A 15,708-nucleotide genomic window follows, 5' to 3' on the forward strand; every position below is an offset into this window, starting at 1 on the left:
TCCACCGCGTGGAGCTGCTTGGAGGGCAAAAGCTTCCTTGTGCAATTCCTGTGTAGGGATTCTCAGTCCTGAGCCTTCCCTGTGTATTTTGAACCATGGTCTCTGCTTGAGGAGTCCGCATCCCATTTTGTAGCCCTGGTGACCTGGGCAGCCCTAGCAGTGACCTGCGGCGCCAGCAGCACTGGATCCTTCTGCCATGCCTGTGGGTGATGATGGTGTTTCTTCCTCTCTCCTTGATGCCTTGCAGGGTCCACGAGGCATCCAGGGTCCTCCCGGTCCGGCAGGAAAGCCAGGCCGCAGGGTGAGTGTCCCAGGAGCTGTGCTGACGACTGTGTGAGCTGCAATTCCTGCTAGAAACTGTTTCTGCTGCCAAACAATTCCTGAACAATTCCGAGAGCATTGCACAAGAGCAGGCTGGTGGCCAGCGGTGCCTTGTCCAGGACCTCTCTGTCCATCTGGGCAGACACAGATGAGGATGGGAGTTACAGGCTGGGTGGTTGTGGGAGAGCTCCAAGTCCATGCTCCTCACTCTTTTGTCCTCGTTTTATTTTCCTCTGTGGTGTTGAGGTTGTAGCTGCATAAATGATGGGCTGATTTGGACAGTGCCCAGGTTTCAGCAGTGCACAAGGAGGACCCAGTCCCCAGGGGTTGCTGGAGATGGTATAAATTGTGCTCACCCTCTCTGCCAACATCCGCAGTGCTGATTTTCATTTCACAGCATCCTCTGGATTGTTCTGATTCGGTTTGTCAGAGGAAGGAATGAGAAAGTCTTTTGTGTGACCCACTTCTGGCTTTCCCGAACATCTCTCATTTCAATTCATGAACATAGTGATTATCATCTCTTAAAACGTGCTGGAAAATAATTATTTCAAATGAAAATCAAGGACCACATCCCAGCATCCCATGTAGTGAAGTAGCTTTGCTGCCATGTGTCTCACACCAGGCTGAGCCCAGGATGCTGCTTCCAAACCAGACCAGCATGTTTTCCCTCCCAAGGGAAGCTGCTCCTTAGTGAGCTCTGACTTAAATAAAGCTTCACTCGGCCACAGAGCAGAGAGCACAAGTGTCCCTGGGTCCTGCCCTGGCCTTGGTGTTTGACTTTGCTTTTCTCTGTTGCAGGGACGAGCCGGCAGTGATGGTGCCCGGGGAATGCCGGGGCAGACAGGACCAAAGGTACTGCCACGTATTGATGTGCTGTTGGAATCTGCATCTGCCTTTTAGCAGTGAACTAAGGGACACTTGGCAGCAGGAGCCCACCTTGCTTGGAGAAGGTGGTCAAACTGGTGCGGGGGCTCCACGTTTGAGAGGGAGAAGTTAGACACACACCTAGAAGGCACAATAGAAATCCTTCTTTTCCTTTCATGTTTTTAATTGCTGGATCCTCTTAAGAATGAACTATGCTCCCTTGGCTGCCGTTGGAGAACAGATACTTCGGAATGCCAATTATGAAAAACAAACATGAATGAGCAGTTGGAAATGTCCTAAAATATAACTACTAAATCTCCACCCTATTAACTGGGTGAGGAAACGGGGAAGGTGTGGTGAAGAATTTTAATGCTCTGTATTTTTATTTGAGACAAAATCCCTTCATTCAGCTGTGATCTGCTGGTATTATCAAGCAAGAAAGAAGCTGTGCCACTGAAATTGAATGCAGAGAAAGTTTGCTCAGGGAATCATGTATTAGAAGGTTTAAGTACTTTATTATGTAGATACTTAAAGCTGGAATAGATGGGGTTTTGATATAGAGACAGGAGACTGCAAATCATTTATCTGCTAAAGTGCTTTAATGAGCGTCGACTGCCCTCAAAGGAGGGATGCAGGGAAGAAGGGAAAACAGAATAACGAGCAGCACTGGGAAGGAGAAGGAGATCTGCAGTGAGAAGAGGCAGAGCAACGCTCCAGGGCCAGCCAATGGGCAAGAGTTGCCCATTTCCCTGGGGAGCACCTCGGCCAGGTCGAGCTGTACTCCCAGTTGGAAAGATATTCCATGGGACATGGAAGTGTGAACTAAACTGGTTTCTCTTTTAGGGTGACCGAGGGTTTGATGGCTTGGCTGGTTTGCCTGGCGAGAAAGGAAATAGAGTAAGTTACCTTCCACTTGTCCTTTGGCCGCTGTCTGGAATGAGCCCGTGGCTGGGAGGTGCTGGGAGGAGGGCAGCTACTGCTGGGGATGAGCCACAGTGTTGCAACTGGGAGAGCATAAGCGTGTCCCATCAGAGCATGTGGGATGTCAGAGCATCCCTCCTAGGCACAACATTCACATCGCGGGAAGCTGTGAGATCCTTCTGGGTCTGATTGAAATTGAAAAGACGGGGGTGGGGGGGGGGGAGGGAAATTGCCTTAATAAAATGCAGACTGAAAAATAAAGCAAGAGGCAAAACCTGCTTTCAGACAGTGTGGTTGTGGATGGAAGTTGCCCAAAATTATAATGGGATTTTTCTCTTTGCTTTATAATTAAACAAAAGGGGAAAAAATGCAAGAGACTGGTTATTTTGGCAGGCTGTTCATGCCTCCCCTCCCTAGAGAACACAGCCATGGCTTTATAAAGCAAGGGAGTGTTTGAACAGCGGAGATTGCATCGTGATTACAAGCTACACAGGAAAGGGAAGACGGTGCCTTAGAGAGATGCTTAATCAGCCAGAAACGGAATAGCATGGCTTGGGTAAAGCAGTAACTGCATACAAAGGCTGAGCCCTGCTCCTGAAGGAGCCACTGCTCGGTTCCCAGTTCCCTGACAAAGTGTTACCAGCAAATCCCATGAGCTCTCACCTCAGAGGTCGTTAGTCTGTCCACGCTGGAGCCCACACGTGGCCCAGGGCAGGTAGAGAGGAGCTGCTGCTTTGGAGAGCACGTGGAAGGGAACCATGAGAGCTCCTTCAGCACATGGGGCAGGCAGAAAAGTCACGTCCCTCACATGGGTTATCAATGTTCCCCAATGCTTTCCATTGTCAGAGCATGTCTACCTTCTCTGAGGATTTTTCTCCCTTGCCTTTATAGGGTGAGCCAGGCCCCCACGGACCCCCGGGGGCACCCGGAGAGGATGGGGAGAGGGTAAGTCTGCCTCTGGATTAAAAGGGATTCTCTAGGAATCCCTTTGAATACAGAACTAACTCCTGTAAACAAGAAGCAGATGCCACATTGGGCAGAGACGTGGCAAGAGCAGCCGGTTGCCTGCTGCTGGTCCTTGTGTCCTGGGGATGCTGCAGATGGCCATGGAGGAGGGAGGGAGCAGAGAGGTGGGAGAGGAAGTGAAAAGAGGAATTCGTGTTTAAAGATCTGGTCAGAAAGTCAGGTTTTGTTAAAAGAATAAAATAACACAAGAAAAATGTTCATCTTCCAGGTGAGCAAACATCAGCTCTGATTTTCAAAGACCCAGCAGATTGCAGCAAGACTATTGGGGAATAGAAATTCCAGACAGAAGTAGGAATCAAAGATTAAATTGCTCCCTTCTCCTTCCACACTGTTTAGTCAATAGTCAAAGGCCTTTAGCAAAGCTCACATTAAGCGATTGCAGGTCTAGAATGGCTGCTTTAAGAGGAGAGATTGCAAATGCTGAAGCTGTGCCTGCGAGGAGCTCGTGGTTTAACCAGAGGAGCGAGTATGGATTTCCGTGGCTCTAATCCCCTTCCACGATGGGTTTTTTCCACCTTTGGCTATTTGTTTCCTCTGTAAAGCACAGATAATAGCACCTTCCTCACCACGAGCTTGTGAGGAGAAATTAGTTGTGGCTGTAAATGCTTTGAAGGTGAAAAGACCAAACCTGTGTCTTGCGGGGGAAGAACGAGTGTCTGGAGAACTTTAATCCTAAAGAGAAAAATAAACCATTTGAGGTGTGTAGAGAGAAGCTCCAAGGGCACAGCTGGGAGGAAGAGCATGGATTTTATCAGCAGAAGAGGAGGGTTTACAAGGGCTGGTTGCTGGGATTGATTTCTTTCTGGGGGGGCCTCAGGTTTTGGGTGATATAAAAGCAATTCAGGGGAAGCACCAGCTAATACTCCTGAGGGATCCATGGGGCATCAGAAGGAGATGGGGAGTGAAGGGATGAAGAATTACCCCTTTGCTGCCTCTGGTTTATCTGAGGAGCTCTGATTTGGCTCAATCACGTTCCGAGAGAGGTGCTCCCATACCCGCTTGTCATGCAGTGAGGGGCTAAATCTTGTGGTTATTAACTCACATGCCCTGAATTGTTTCGACGTTGTCCTGTCTGTTACCAAAATCCATCTTTATAAACGTCGACATGAATGACGATGTACCCCTACAGCATTTCTAATCCTTGGTAAATTCTGCCCACGCAGGATTAGTCTCCAGGCTTACGAGGTCTTCCTTATGCACGGCTGCCTGTCTATTACTCCAGGGAAGCTGGTGTTCTGTGTGAATATTGTTTAACAAGAATGAAACACCTGTGATGTGACTGAAATATAATTGCCTTATTCTGTCTCTTGTGCCATTTCTCTCTGCGCCTTTGCTGCTGAACAGGGAGATGATGGAGAAGTTGGACCCAGAGGTCTGCCTGGAGAACCTGTGAGTATCTCCTTCTTTGGCTTGATGTACGATGGCACTGCTTTGGTCAAGGTCTTGATATAATGGTGATTTTAGTGGTTCTGTGGGACAGTTCTTCTGGTGCTGAGGTCTTGCAGGGTCTGAGCTTCTCTCACTTGATGGTTCACGTGAATGGTTTAGAGAGCATCCGTGCTGTAACAACTCCGTTTTGGGTTTGTTTTTTTTCCCACTAGGATTCAGACAAGTAGACTGGGGTATAAATCATGCCTGGTAAACAGTTGTGAAATGAAGTTTTCATGAATGATCATTGCAAACTCCAGCGAGAAAACGTTTTGTCCGCTTCTGGGTAGAAAATGACAGCAATTCACCACACAGGTCCCTTGCCCACATGCTTAGTTTTGTGCAGTCAGTGATCCCTTTTAAATCCTGGCAGGACTGAGCTCAAGGGGACTTTGAGCCCTGACTTCAGTGAGGTCAATATTCAGTTCACAGAGCACAAATCTTCAGAAACCTGCAGAGTTTGTGGGTGTTTGGGCCTCCACGTGCTGTGAACACCAGAGCGGCTGAGCCAGGGCTAGCACAGGAGGGAGCTCTTTGTACCAGTAAGGTTAAAAAGATGCTGATGGTGTTGGACAAAAACATCTTGACCAACATAAGAAATGCTTTCAGGGAGTTTAGCACTGAAAAGAAACAGTGGGGTTGTCAATTTGAGACTCTAAAAGCATTCCCCCTCCCCCCCCCCCCCCCCAATACTGAGTATTTTTGACTTTATTAGCAATGGTAAACTCTGCTTCTGGCTGGCTGCAGATCTCTGTGTGTAGTACAGTTGTTGGGTGCTGATTTCATCCCAAATGCATTTTCTTTGTTATGAAAAGAACGTTTTCTACCATTTACCATCAGTTTTGCTTTCAGAATGGCTTATTTTGTTGTTCTAAGGCCCAGCATGGTGGCCTGAGAGTAATTGATGGGAACAGTTGGACACACTTCATGTGAGAAGGGGAAGTGCTGGCATTTACGGACTCACTGGAACACAATTATAGACAAGATGTCTGATTAATTTCTAGGAAAGATTAATCAACTCAGCTATGTCCTTAGCACACATCTAGGCAATAACTTTTGGGTTATTAACTTCTTAAAAGCATTTATGTGCTCAGGTAGCACAGTAACAAAAGAGGAACTTAACTGATGTTAATGCATGCAGGGAAGTTTATGTTTATATCAGCAATGCAAGTAAAAATACCTGTGATGGCCAGAATGAAGGTTGAAATTGCATCACAGGAAGCTTTTTGTCATAACTATCTACACACTAAATGTGCACGTTTGCTTCTTTCTCCGCCCTCAGCCAAAGGAGGCTCTTTCCAAATTTCATAGTAACTGAAATGAGTGGTGGGACTTCAAAATTCGTTTCTCTTCATAGGCTTCATTTCCTTGTGATTACCATCACTGGGTTATTCAAGCAGAGTTCCTGCTCTGCTGGGGCTCAGCCTGAGCTGTGGCCCATGAAGGTCTCTGGTGGCAGGGACAGATCTCTTGGTTGATGCATCCAGTTTTTGCTGCATTTTTGCAGGATCAGAATCCCTGCAGTATCTAAGATCAGACTCTTTCTTAATGTCTCCTATATTATCCTGTAACATTTCATTTTAATTCCTCTGTTCTTTCTGCATCATAAAAAGGGGGACATATAATATTTGAGCAGACAAATAAAACTGCCCATCAATCAGGAATGATTTTCCTCCATGACAGTGAACAAGCACCATCCTTGTAAATGCCCTGAGTTCTACAGTCCCTAATTTAAGCAAGAGCCCGTGCTCGATTGTGAGCTTCCAGATCTGCAGCTGAGGGTATCCCCATCCCATTCCTTTTACTACAAACCCACCTGAAGGCTCCAAGTAGAGGAGATGCTGGGATTTGCAAAGCTTCCTACCAAATGAAGACAGGTCTCCTGCCATGTCTCTGCTCATTCAGTGTGGTGCTCCAATCCTACCCTTTCCCTGAAGATGATGTGAGGTTAAATCTGGTGAGAAAGCCAGAAATGGAAAGAAAACACTCTGCCAGGAGTCCTGACTGGTTAAGGCTGAAGAATCCAATGCCTTTGAAAATGTACATTTATGCTGCAGGCTGAAAACCTTTCCCAGCCCTGCTGAGTTGTACAGACTGTCAGTGCTAAAAATTAAACCTGGGGAGATTTTGAAATGCTAACCCTATTGATCCAGTAATGGCATCGGGTCATTCTTCAGACACTCCCTGGCTGGAATGACTTGGCTGTGAAGGGTTTTGTGTCATTGCATGCATTGCAGGGTAACCCAGGAAGATGATTAGTAATAAACTAGTAATAAAAAGTTGGTTTAAGGCGGGACTTCTTCCAAACCAAGGAGCAGGTGTCTGTGCCTGTATTATTTATCTTTACAACTCGAGGATAGGTGCACATGGGATTTCTGCTACCGGTTTTTAAACCAGGAGAGCTGCTGCTACAGCAAACTAGCAGGTTCATTGCTGTGCCAGCCCCGGCGATGCTCATCCCACTCCATGCACGGCAGCGTGGGGGGCTCCAGGATCACTAATCCCATCTGCTTCCCCCAACAGGGACCCCGAGGACTGCTGGGACCAAAGGGGCCGCCGGGACCCCCGGGACCACCGGTGAGTTCCTGGGGCTGCTGCCCTCCTCGGGCAAAACACCCTGTTCCTGTTAGTCATCCAACCAGATAATGCAGCTGCGTAATCTCACACATCTGCAATGTAAAGCAGTGGTATTCAAAAAATACAGTGAAGGCTCCAAGTCCATTTTCTCCCCCATTTTCAGTGGCATCACGTCCATTTAAAGCAGCTCAAGATTTGAGGCACCTGAGTAAATATTAATGCCTCGCTCAGGCTGAAAGGGAAGAATGAGAGTTATTAACACAGCAGCTTTGCCATTAACTTCTGCCTGAGGGCTGGTGGGACTTTGGAGCAGTTTGTTCATATTTCGGGCAAAAGCCAAGGAAAAAATGTGCCATTTTTTATCTGGGAGACAGTCACCTTGTCTGCCGTGCACTGCTGGGAGCACTGACATGGACGCTCTCCTGTAAATCACTGCAGCTTGCTGGAGTCCCAGTACTTAAAAACCAAACCCCAGGCTGCTGCTCCAGCTAAAGGGGTCAGCGTGTAACAGGGAGCGCTGTGAAGCCCTGAACTCCTCCTGAGATGAGAAAACATCTTCCTGTTGAGCTCCTACCCCTGCTGAAACTTAATGAGGGTTCAGGATATGCTCCAAAACGGTCTCTTCTCCCACCAGCACACCATTACAGCCCATACCTTGCTCAGCCTCAGAGCAAAACAGTGGCAGAGGAAGCCCCAGCAGCACATCTGCAGTGGACCATGTACCATGTTACCCCATTAATGGAGATGCTCAGGGCTTGTTTGACCCCAGCTGCCTTTTGGTTTGGCACAAGGCAGTGCAGTCCCGTTGACTTCACCCACTGCCTCATTGAGCGATGCATTCGCATCCCAAGTGAGGTCTTTTCATAGAATCCTAGACTGATTTGGGCTGGAAAGGACCTTAAAGCTCATCCAGTTCCAACTCCCTGCCACAGGCAGGGACACCTTCCACTAGAGCAGGTTGCTCCAAGCCCCATGCAATCTGGCCTTGAACACTGCCAGGGATGGGGCTTTTCCTTCTCATTTGCTGCTCCGCGCCTGCTCGATGCTGGGGGCAAATCGGCTGCTTTACCAAACACCATTACAAAACTGTTCCTTTTCGCCACCATCCAAAGGGCTTCCTGATGTCTTTATCTATTTATTTTTATTGCCATTTCTCTGCTTTTGTGGTGCAAAAGACCAAGATCTTTTCTTAGTGCTGTTTTCAAATCCTTCCTCAGGGTGTGGCTGGTATGGACGGACAAACTGGTCCCAAGGGGAATGTGGTAAGTTTTCACTGCAAATTTTACAGGCAGCTGGGATATTATATAGACTGAAATGTAAAATGTACTCTATTAAATTAGATTTTCTAATTGCTTTTTAGCCTGGTCTAGATTCCTACCAGAGCCTGTGAAAACCACAGAGAGTATCTTCCTGCAGCAAATGGATGTTAATTTATTATAATTTCTGATGGAATTACACATTATTTCCCCATGAAAGATCAAACATTTTCATTGAGATGTGTGTTGTTCTAATGAATATCAAAATCTAGTAATTTAACTGAGAGGGGAAAAAAAATCTTTGTGCTTCATGCTTTGTACTGATGGGATGAAATGGGCTCCCTGTAGAAGAGCCAGAGTGTTAGAACCCTGCTCAGCTCCTCTGGGCTCTGTGTCCATGCAGAGAAGTGAGTGTGCCCTGGAATCACTTCCCTCATCCCTGTCCCACCATGGAGAGAAGCTGTTTCCCTTTCCCAGGAGCAATCAGTTCCCAGCAGAGGGTTAGGGAGGGTGTTGGGATGCTGCACAGGGGCAGGAGCCAGAAGAAGCCCTGGCTCCGCTCTCGCCTCTCCTGCCTTTAGCTCTGCCCTTGTCTCTTTGCAGGGTCCTCAAGGTGAGCCAGGTCCCCCAGGACAACAGGGTAACCCGGGTGCTCAGGTAAGAGGAAAACTCCTTTTCCACGGTTAGGAGAAAGGAATGATAGTTTAGAACAAGCTTCATTCCCCCACCAGAGACAGGACGAGCACTATGGAGATTTGCTGGGAATTGGCTTGATGGTACATTGCTGGCCCAAACTCTCCCTGAAAACCCCCCCAGTTTCACATCCCCTGGTTCTCACCTGGTTTTTGTTGCCGTGAGGCAAAGCCAAACCCAGGTCCAAGCCTTCTCTTTGGGCAAGTCATATCTTGTAGCTCAGGCCTGACTTTTAGGATCTCAAGGTCCACTTGCTCTGGAGCCAGATGGGTGATACAGATGTCCAAGCCTTGCGGCCGGCCTTCTCCACAGCTCTCAGCAAGTCTCACTCCTCAGAGCATCTCTGTGAACATCCTGGGGCCAAGCAGCGCAGCTCCCAGGGGGAGGAGATGAAATGTTATCAACTCTCACAAGACATGTAGAGAATGAACGGACCTGGGGAAGTCCCTGGTTGTGTCAGGCACTAGGATAATGCTCAGCTCAGGCACTGCCAAGAGGCTTTTGGAAGTAATAACTTGTTCCTTAATGACCCTGGGTTTTTTTTCTTTTCACAGGGTCTTCCAGGTCCACAGGGCGCGATTGGTCCCCCAGGAGAGAAAGTACGTTTAAATCCTGAGCTCTGGCTTCAGACAACTATTGCCATTGATACGTGTTTGCTGCCTCAGCTGCTCCTTTGCTCCATGTGCAACATCTGTTTGCAGCCGTGCCTATGAAAGTCTAATGCCTCTCGTTCCAGACAAGAGGGACAAGAAAGCACAGTTTACCTCTAATTCATAATATTTGCATTCATTTCCCCTCTTAAAAGAAACATTCTGAAGGCAGCCTATGCTAAAGCATTAGGAGAGGATTGAAAATTGTCTTTTTCTGTGGGCTAAATGCCTGGAAGTCTGAGTGGGATGGTAATGGGAAGAGCCCATGGATTTGGCTCACTCAGTCAAGATCTCTTCACCTCCTCCCTGCCTGCTCCAGCTCTCTCTGGCCTTCCACTGTTGTTGCTGTGGGGTAGGTGCTGCCGTTGGGTCCCCCAACCCCAGAAGCTTTGGGACCATTGGTATTTAAACAAGGGGAGCAGGTTTGCCCTCAGAGCAGTTGGTGGGTGTTTGGTGAGCTCCCGCTGAGGAGGGACACACAGTGTGCATCCAGGTGTGTGCCCCAGAGCATCCTCGCTGGTGTTGGACTGCAATTATTGATAATTCTCCTGCAAAGGAGTATTATCGTGCGACTTGTCCTACGCACATGTGCAGCATTTGGCCTTTTGGCAGGACAGAGCTTGATGCTTCATGCCCCGGTGTCTCCTGTCGAGCTCCCATTGCTGTATCATGTCTGTATGTGTGAGGTGCCAGCACTAACACTGCAGCATCCCAGGATGCTGGAATGACTGCCCATAGAAATTGCCAGACTCCCTACAATCACAGCAGCTCTGCCAACAGATTCACCTCTCTGCAGCCTTTCACAGCTAGGGAAAACAAGAATTGTGTTTGAAAAGCCACATCCTCCAATGCTCTGAGACTTTGATCATTGAAGCTGTTGATTTTTGGTTTGCTTTTAGGGGCCGCTGGGCAAACCTGGTCTTCCTGGCATGCCTGGGGCAGATGGTCCTCCGGTAAGTTGTTCTCTCCTGGGTCTCTGGTGCCACGGCTGGGGGGTCTGATCCTGCACCCATCCACCCTGGGGTGCACCTTGGGATAGTGAAGCATGTGAGCCTGAAAGGCTGGGTTGAAGGGTTTGAGTCTGAGAAGCTCTGTCGCTGCTGCAATCTTTGCCCAGCCTCGTGGTGCAGCACTAGGTACTTCTCACCATCCCTTGGGGCCTCTCTTTCCCCTCCTCCTGTTTCCCCCTGCTGTTTCAGCAGGTTGGCACCTCACTGAGGTAGGGATGCTCTCCTGTGTGTGAGCATGTTTATGCACAGTGCAGCACAAGCACGGGGTGGTCCTCATCTTGCTCAGGGCCTCTGGGCACTGCTGCGGAACGGTGATAAGAGCAGGTTGAAATTGCATGTCAATATTGGATTCCTGGAGCTTCCTCCTAATCCTGCTTTAAGCATAATTTGTTCCTTGCTCTAGAAATTGGTCTTAATCTCTGGCCTTTAAACCTGATCTCACTTTTACACACCTCAGAGGCACCTGGTTTTATGAGTGATAAATGTAAAATAGTTACATCCCATAATGCAGATGGAGAACATGGCAAGAAAAATGATGTTTCCCACCCTGGGATTGTCATTCCTTCAGAGGGCATTTGGAACACTCATACGATGGTTAGCTGAGTCAACAGAGCAGCTAAAGCAAATACCAGAACATCTCTAAAGCTGTAGCTTTTGATGTGAAATTCCTGCAGCAGCCTCCAGGGAGGTTCAGCTGGAGAAGATGCCAGCTCTGTTTTCATGCAGACTGAAGGCTGGGTAGGACCTGCAAGCTGAGCACATGTGGGTGTGTGCGGACACAGGTCCTTTGCCACAGGTAGCCAGACAGCATGCAGATAGCTTGTAGGTTTGTAAGCATACGGGTTGATCTTTCCAAGGACAAAACCCTGCCGCTGTTCTCTTTGTAAAAGCTGGACTTGGAAGATACCTGAAAATCCCTGAGGGCCTTTCTCACTGCAAAAGCCAAGTTGCTCAGTAGTTTTTGGTCTTGGCAGCAGTAGCAGAGATGGACATTTTGCAACTGGTGATGATTCAGTGCAGAGTGGACAAAGGCCTTAGAAATCTTGCTGCACTTCCATTTTGCCTCTTGGGGGTGCAGCTACCAGGAGCTGAAGGCAGGCATGGGTAGATGACCCTCTTTGTGCACTGATGCTCTTGGTGACATTTAAGCTCACAGGGCAAATTCAGATTGTATTTTCTCCTACATTTTGTTGCTGTAAAAATGACAACTGCCATTTCATTCCTGTATTAAACCAGCTTGTTTTATGAAGTCTGGCTGGTCTGACATTCCCGTTCTGAAGAGCAATGGTGGAAAATACTCTGAGGATTTTCCTTGTTATATTGGTAGCAAGTCATTTGTGTATTTAGAGCAGAGTTCATAAGGGAAGAGACCATTGAGTGCAGAAGGTCTTAGTGGATTTAGAGCAGCTGGATGTGGTTTCATCATCTTTATAAAATAACAGGTCCCTGGGTGTGCAGTGCCTTGGAGGGGGGCTTATTGCTTTTGTACAGGCACTACCAACCAAAAAGTCATCTTCCACCCTGCTCCTTTGGGTTCCAGCAGTAGGGAAATCAACACTAAAAACTACTTTCATGGATTTCCTCCCATTTCTCTCTAATTCTCCAAACTCTGTCTGAGGTGATTCACACTTTTGTTTTCTACTGAGGACACATTTAGGGTTCTAAAGGTGATGAATGAGAATGTGTTGGGAACTCTTGGATGTTGAGCTATTCAGCATCAAATCCCACAAGGAATGCTGGCCACCAGCCAGCCATGGTCTGGAGGCCATGCAGGTTGGCTGAGCCTTTGCCATGAGACCTTGTAATGAACTCTAGGAATTAGGAAACGAATGAGGGGCTCTGACCAGTCGGGGGGTCCTGTGACCTTCACAGGTTTGCCAACACCGGGAGTTAATTTTACCTGCTTTCCTGTTGCTGTGCTGCTGAACTCACTGAGCTGTTCTAATAGGTGAGGAACACTGCAAAATGGTTCATGTTTCTCAGCTAGAAAATGGTGAAGAGTAAAAGTATAAATAACCAGGTAGAACATCAGTAAAGACTCAAATGTTGCTGCTCTCCTTCTGGGGAAAGCTCACTCTTGCAAGCTGGCTGCAGGGGCTACTTGCATCAGTGAGAGCTTCCTGGAGAGCAACTCTTTTCTTACAAATAAATCATAGCTGCCTGAGCGAGCTGTTGGCTTTGGAGCGTTAGATGTGCACTAACCCCATTTTCCTCTTTGTATCTTTTATTAATAGGGTCATCCTGGCAAGGAAGGTCCTCCTGGAGAGAAGGGGAGTCAGGTAGGTGTCAACATGACCCTCATCACTGCTAAGGGGAAGGTTCCTGTAGCTGGATGGGGACAAATCTCTATGGGGCTCTGGGGATGGCCGGGCAGCTGGGTCTGTGGAGGTGGCAAGAAACAAACCCTGTTGAAATTTGGGAACTGAGCCCAGATTTAATCTCTTGAGAGTCTCTTCTGGTGCTTGGGCTGGTCTTTCCTCAGCTCCTTCCAGCTTTCCTGGCAAGCAGCACTCCATAATCCAGCAGACGTGAAAACTGAAACTGTGAAGGGAAACCTTCCTTTAACCAGACACAAATAAACATCCTTCGTGGCACAGGGAATGAAGAAAATAACTCTTCTTGTATTTCCTGGCCTCCTTTTTCTTCCCCTCCCTCACAAAGCCCCTCTTTAACAATATATTTGAGAATATTGCCAGAGGCTGGAGGCCTTGAATTATACATGCATTATACAGCGTCCATCTGTCCGGGAGATTTACTCCCTGCATTCCTGCTGTGTCCCATTCGGTTGGAAAGCATTACATCTGTCTTTGATGGGAGCAGTCGGGTTTGCTGGACACCAGTCCCAGCTGTGCTCGGGTGCTGCAGGGAGCACGACCCATGGCCGCAGCCGTTTGTCTGGTGTCTCCCAAGGCTGGGAATTCAAATGTTGGCCTCTGCAGGGTATGAGAAGCCAATAAGTGCTAGTTGTGCTGGTGCTCGCTGTGCTGGGAGAGGATTGGCAAATGTCAGGGAGGTGATTTCGGAGCTGTGCTCATGCTGTGGGTCTCCTCCAGCCGACATTCCTGCAGGGTCTGGGATGCTGCTGGACCCATGGGCTCTGCCCGGCTCTCAGGCTGGAAAAGCTGGTCTGTGTCAGGCTGGGAGATGTGGAGGGTGCTATGTTTAGTTAGGAACTGAGCAGTATAAAAGCCAACAAGATTCACTAAAGAACATGATTTATTTGCAGGTGTAAGCGTGGCAGAGGGCGGGCAGGAGCTTTTACAGGGCGTATATCAGGCACTGTGGCCTAGCACAGCTCATGGTGTCCCTGGGGATTTGCAACTTTCAGTGCCAGCAAGGAGCTTTGTGAGCTTCTCCTGTCCCACATAGCTCAGGCCAAAGGACATCACCCCGAGGCTTGTGCATCAGGCAATAACCCCTCTCTGTGATCATCATCATCACACACTCTGCTGCATTACTGCAAAACCAGGATGGTTTGGAAGAGGGGAAACAGCAGAACATGTTCTTCCTCTCTGAGAACTCTTTAATCCAAAACACAAATCATTGTTATCACAAGTTGTTGCTGACTCTTCTCATCCTCTTTTCCTATGGTTTGGATCTTTGCCATTGGCTCAGCCCCGTGCACTTGCTCTAGGTGATGTTCCTGTAGCGCTCTCAGCTATTCTGAGCTATTTTAGGATGGCTGCTGCCATTTCCATCTGATCCAAAGCAGCCATGTAGCCAGGATATGCGTTTTCCACACTCTCCTTATTGCTGCACCTTCATGTTGATTTTTGACATGTTTTTCTTGTTTGCCTTTTTTCCACCCCAGGGTCCACCAGGTCCTCAGGGCCCCATCGGCTACCCAGGACCACGTGGAGTGAAGGTAAGGAGGACACAGAAACAGTGTCCATGGCATTGCTTGTTCAGCTGGAATTCTCCAGCTTGTGCTGGAGGTGGACACTGATGGTGGCACAAATGTTCTACCAGGGCACTTAGGGCCTCCTTAGGGGCCAGCTTGAGCAAGCCTTGGTCCAGCATCTTCTCCCAGGCCATGAGGATTACAAGTCCCCTGCTCTCCAATAACCCCTCCTAGCATCACTCAGTGCTTTGCAGGGATTTCTCTTTAATTCTTCATGAGCACGGCTCAGTCCCATTCCAGTCGTTTCCAGTTTACAACCAAAGTAAATCTCAGCCTGAATGTGAAGATTTTAAGAAGGCTTGTTAATAAAACAAAATAGCCCATTACTAAAACAAAGAAAGCTTTTCATGCTCCTGACCAAGACACTGTTAGACGAAGCTGGTGCATCTCAGCAATGTGCTTTTTCACTGGATTGAATTCCAGCTCTTACCCTGCTCCTGCTGCCTGCAGTGCTCACATGCTGATAAGGCTGTGAATGTTGCTTTCCCCATTTAGCAGTGGCTGTTATGCCCATCAAGACGTATTAGTTCAGGTGCAGATGCATCCTGCATCCCAAATGTCCAATGAATCTGCAGGGATCTGTGCAAGCAGATACAAACACAGCTTGGGGACAGACTGTAGGTGAAGTGAAGCCCTCTTAAACCCCCTCGTATATTTTTTCAATAGCAGAAACCCATTTGCTGTTCTGCCTTCAAAATTTAAAGGGATGTATTTAGCCAACACAAGCTTCCATCTCATTTCTTGCAAGGTTGCAGATTGAGACATAGTGGTCCATTAGGGAATGGTTTGCTGTTGTGTTTACCACTAAAGTGGAACTGTTCCACATTAGAGTGATCTACAGGAAGTCGTGCACCAAACCCATAGTGAGTACAGACAAGGTTTTGCTTCCTACAAGCAGTGTTCTACTAACTGCACAAGCCTCCAGTTCAGGAAAAATATGTGTCTCATTGGGTTTGCAGCTGTAAATAACTTTAAGCTCTCACCAGACCCTGTCCTGCTGCACAAATGTTGATGTACTTTTAATTATGCTTTTTCTTGACATGCTGAAGGGAAGAAAAAAG

At 47.9% G+C, this 15,708-nt stretch overlaps 1 protein-coding gene across 2 annotated transcripts in view; it reads left to right on the plus strand.

Annotated features, from left to right (window-relative positions):
* Positions 1–15,708, plus strand: part of COL5A1 (collagen type V alpha 1 chain) — a 136,647-nt gene that overhangs the window by 80,793 nt on the left and 40,146 nt on the right. For both annotated transcript variants that reach the window (XM_030507193.1, XM_030507194.1), the window contains exons 16-27: positions 248–301; positions 1,120–1,173; positions 2,029–2,082; positions 2,998–3,051; positions 4,477–4,521; positions 7,084–7,137; positions 8,355–8,399; positions 8,997–9,050; positions 9,641–9,685; positions 10,636–10,689; positions 12,981–13,025; positions 14,558–14,611. In XM_030507193.1, coding sequence (XP_030363053.1) covers positions 248–301; positions 1,120–1,173; positions 2,029–2,082; positions 2,998–3,051; positions 4,477–4,521; positions 7,084–7,137; positions 8,355–8,399; positions 8,997–9,050; positions 9,641–9,685; positions 10,636–10,689; positions 12,981–13,025; positions 14,558–14,611 — 612 coding nt within the window. The remainder of the gene's footprint in view (positions 1–247; positions 302–1,119; positions 1,174–2,028; positions 2,083–2,997; positions 3,052–4,476; positions 4,522–7,083; positions 7,138–8,354; positions 8,400–8,996; positions 9,051–9,640; positions 9,686–10,635; positions 10,690–12,980; positions 13,026–14,557; positions 14,612–15,708) is intronic.

This window comes from Strigops habroptila, chromosome 15 (assembly GCF_004027225.2).
Source record: "Strigops habroptila isolate Jane chromosome 15, bStrHab1.2.pri, whole genome shotgun sequence".
Classification (NCBI taxonomy): domain Eukaryota; kingdom Metazoa; phylum Chordata; class Aves; order Psittaciformes; family Psittacidae; genus Strigops; species Strigops habroptila.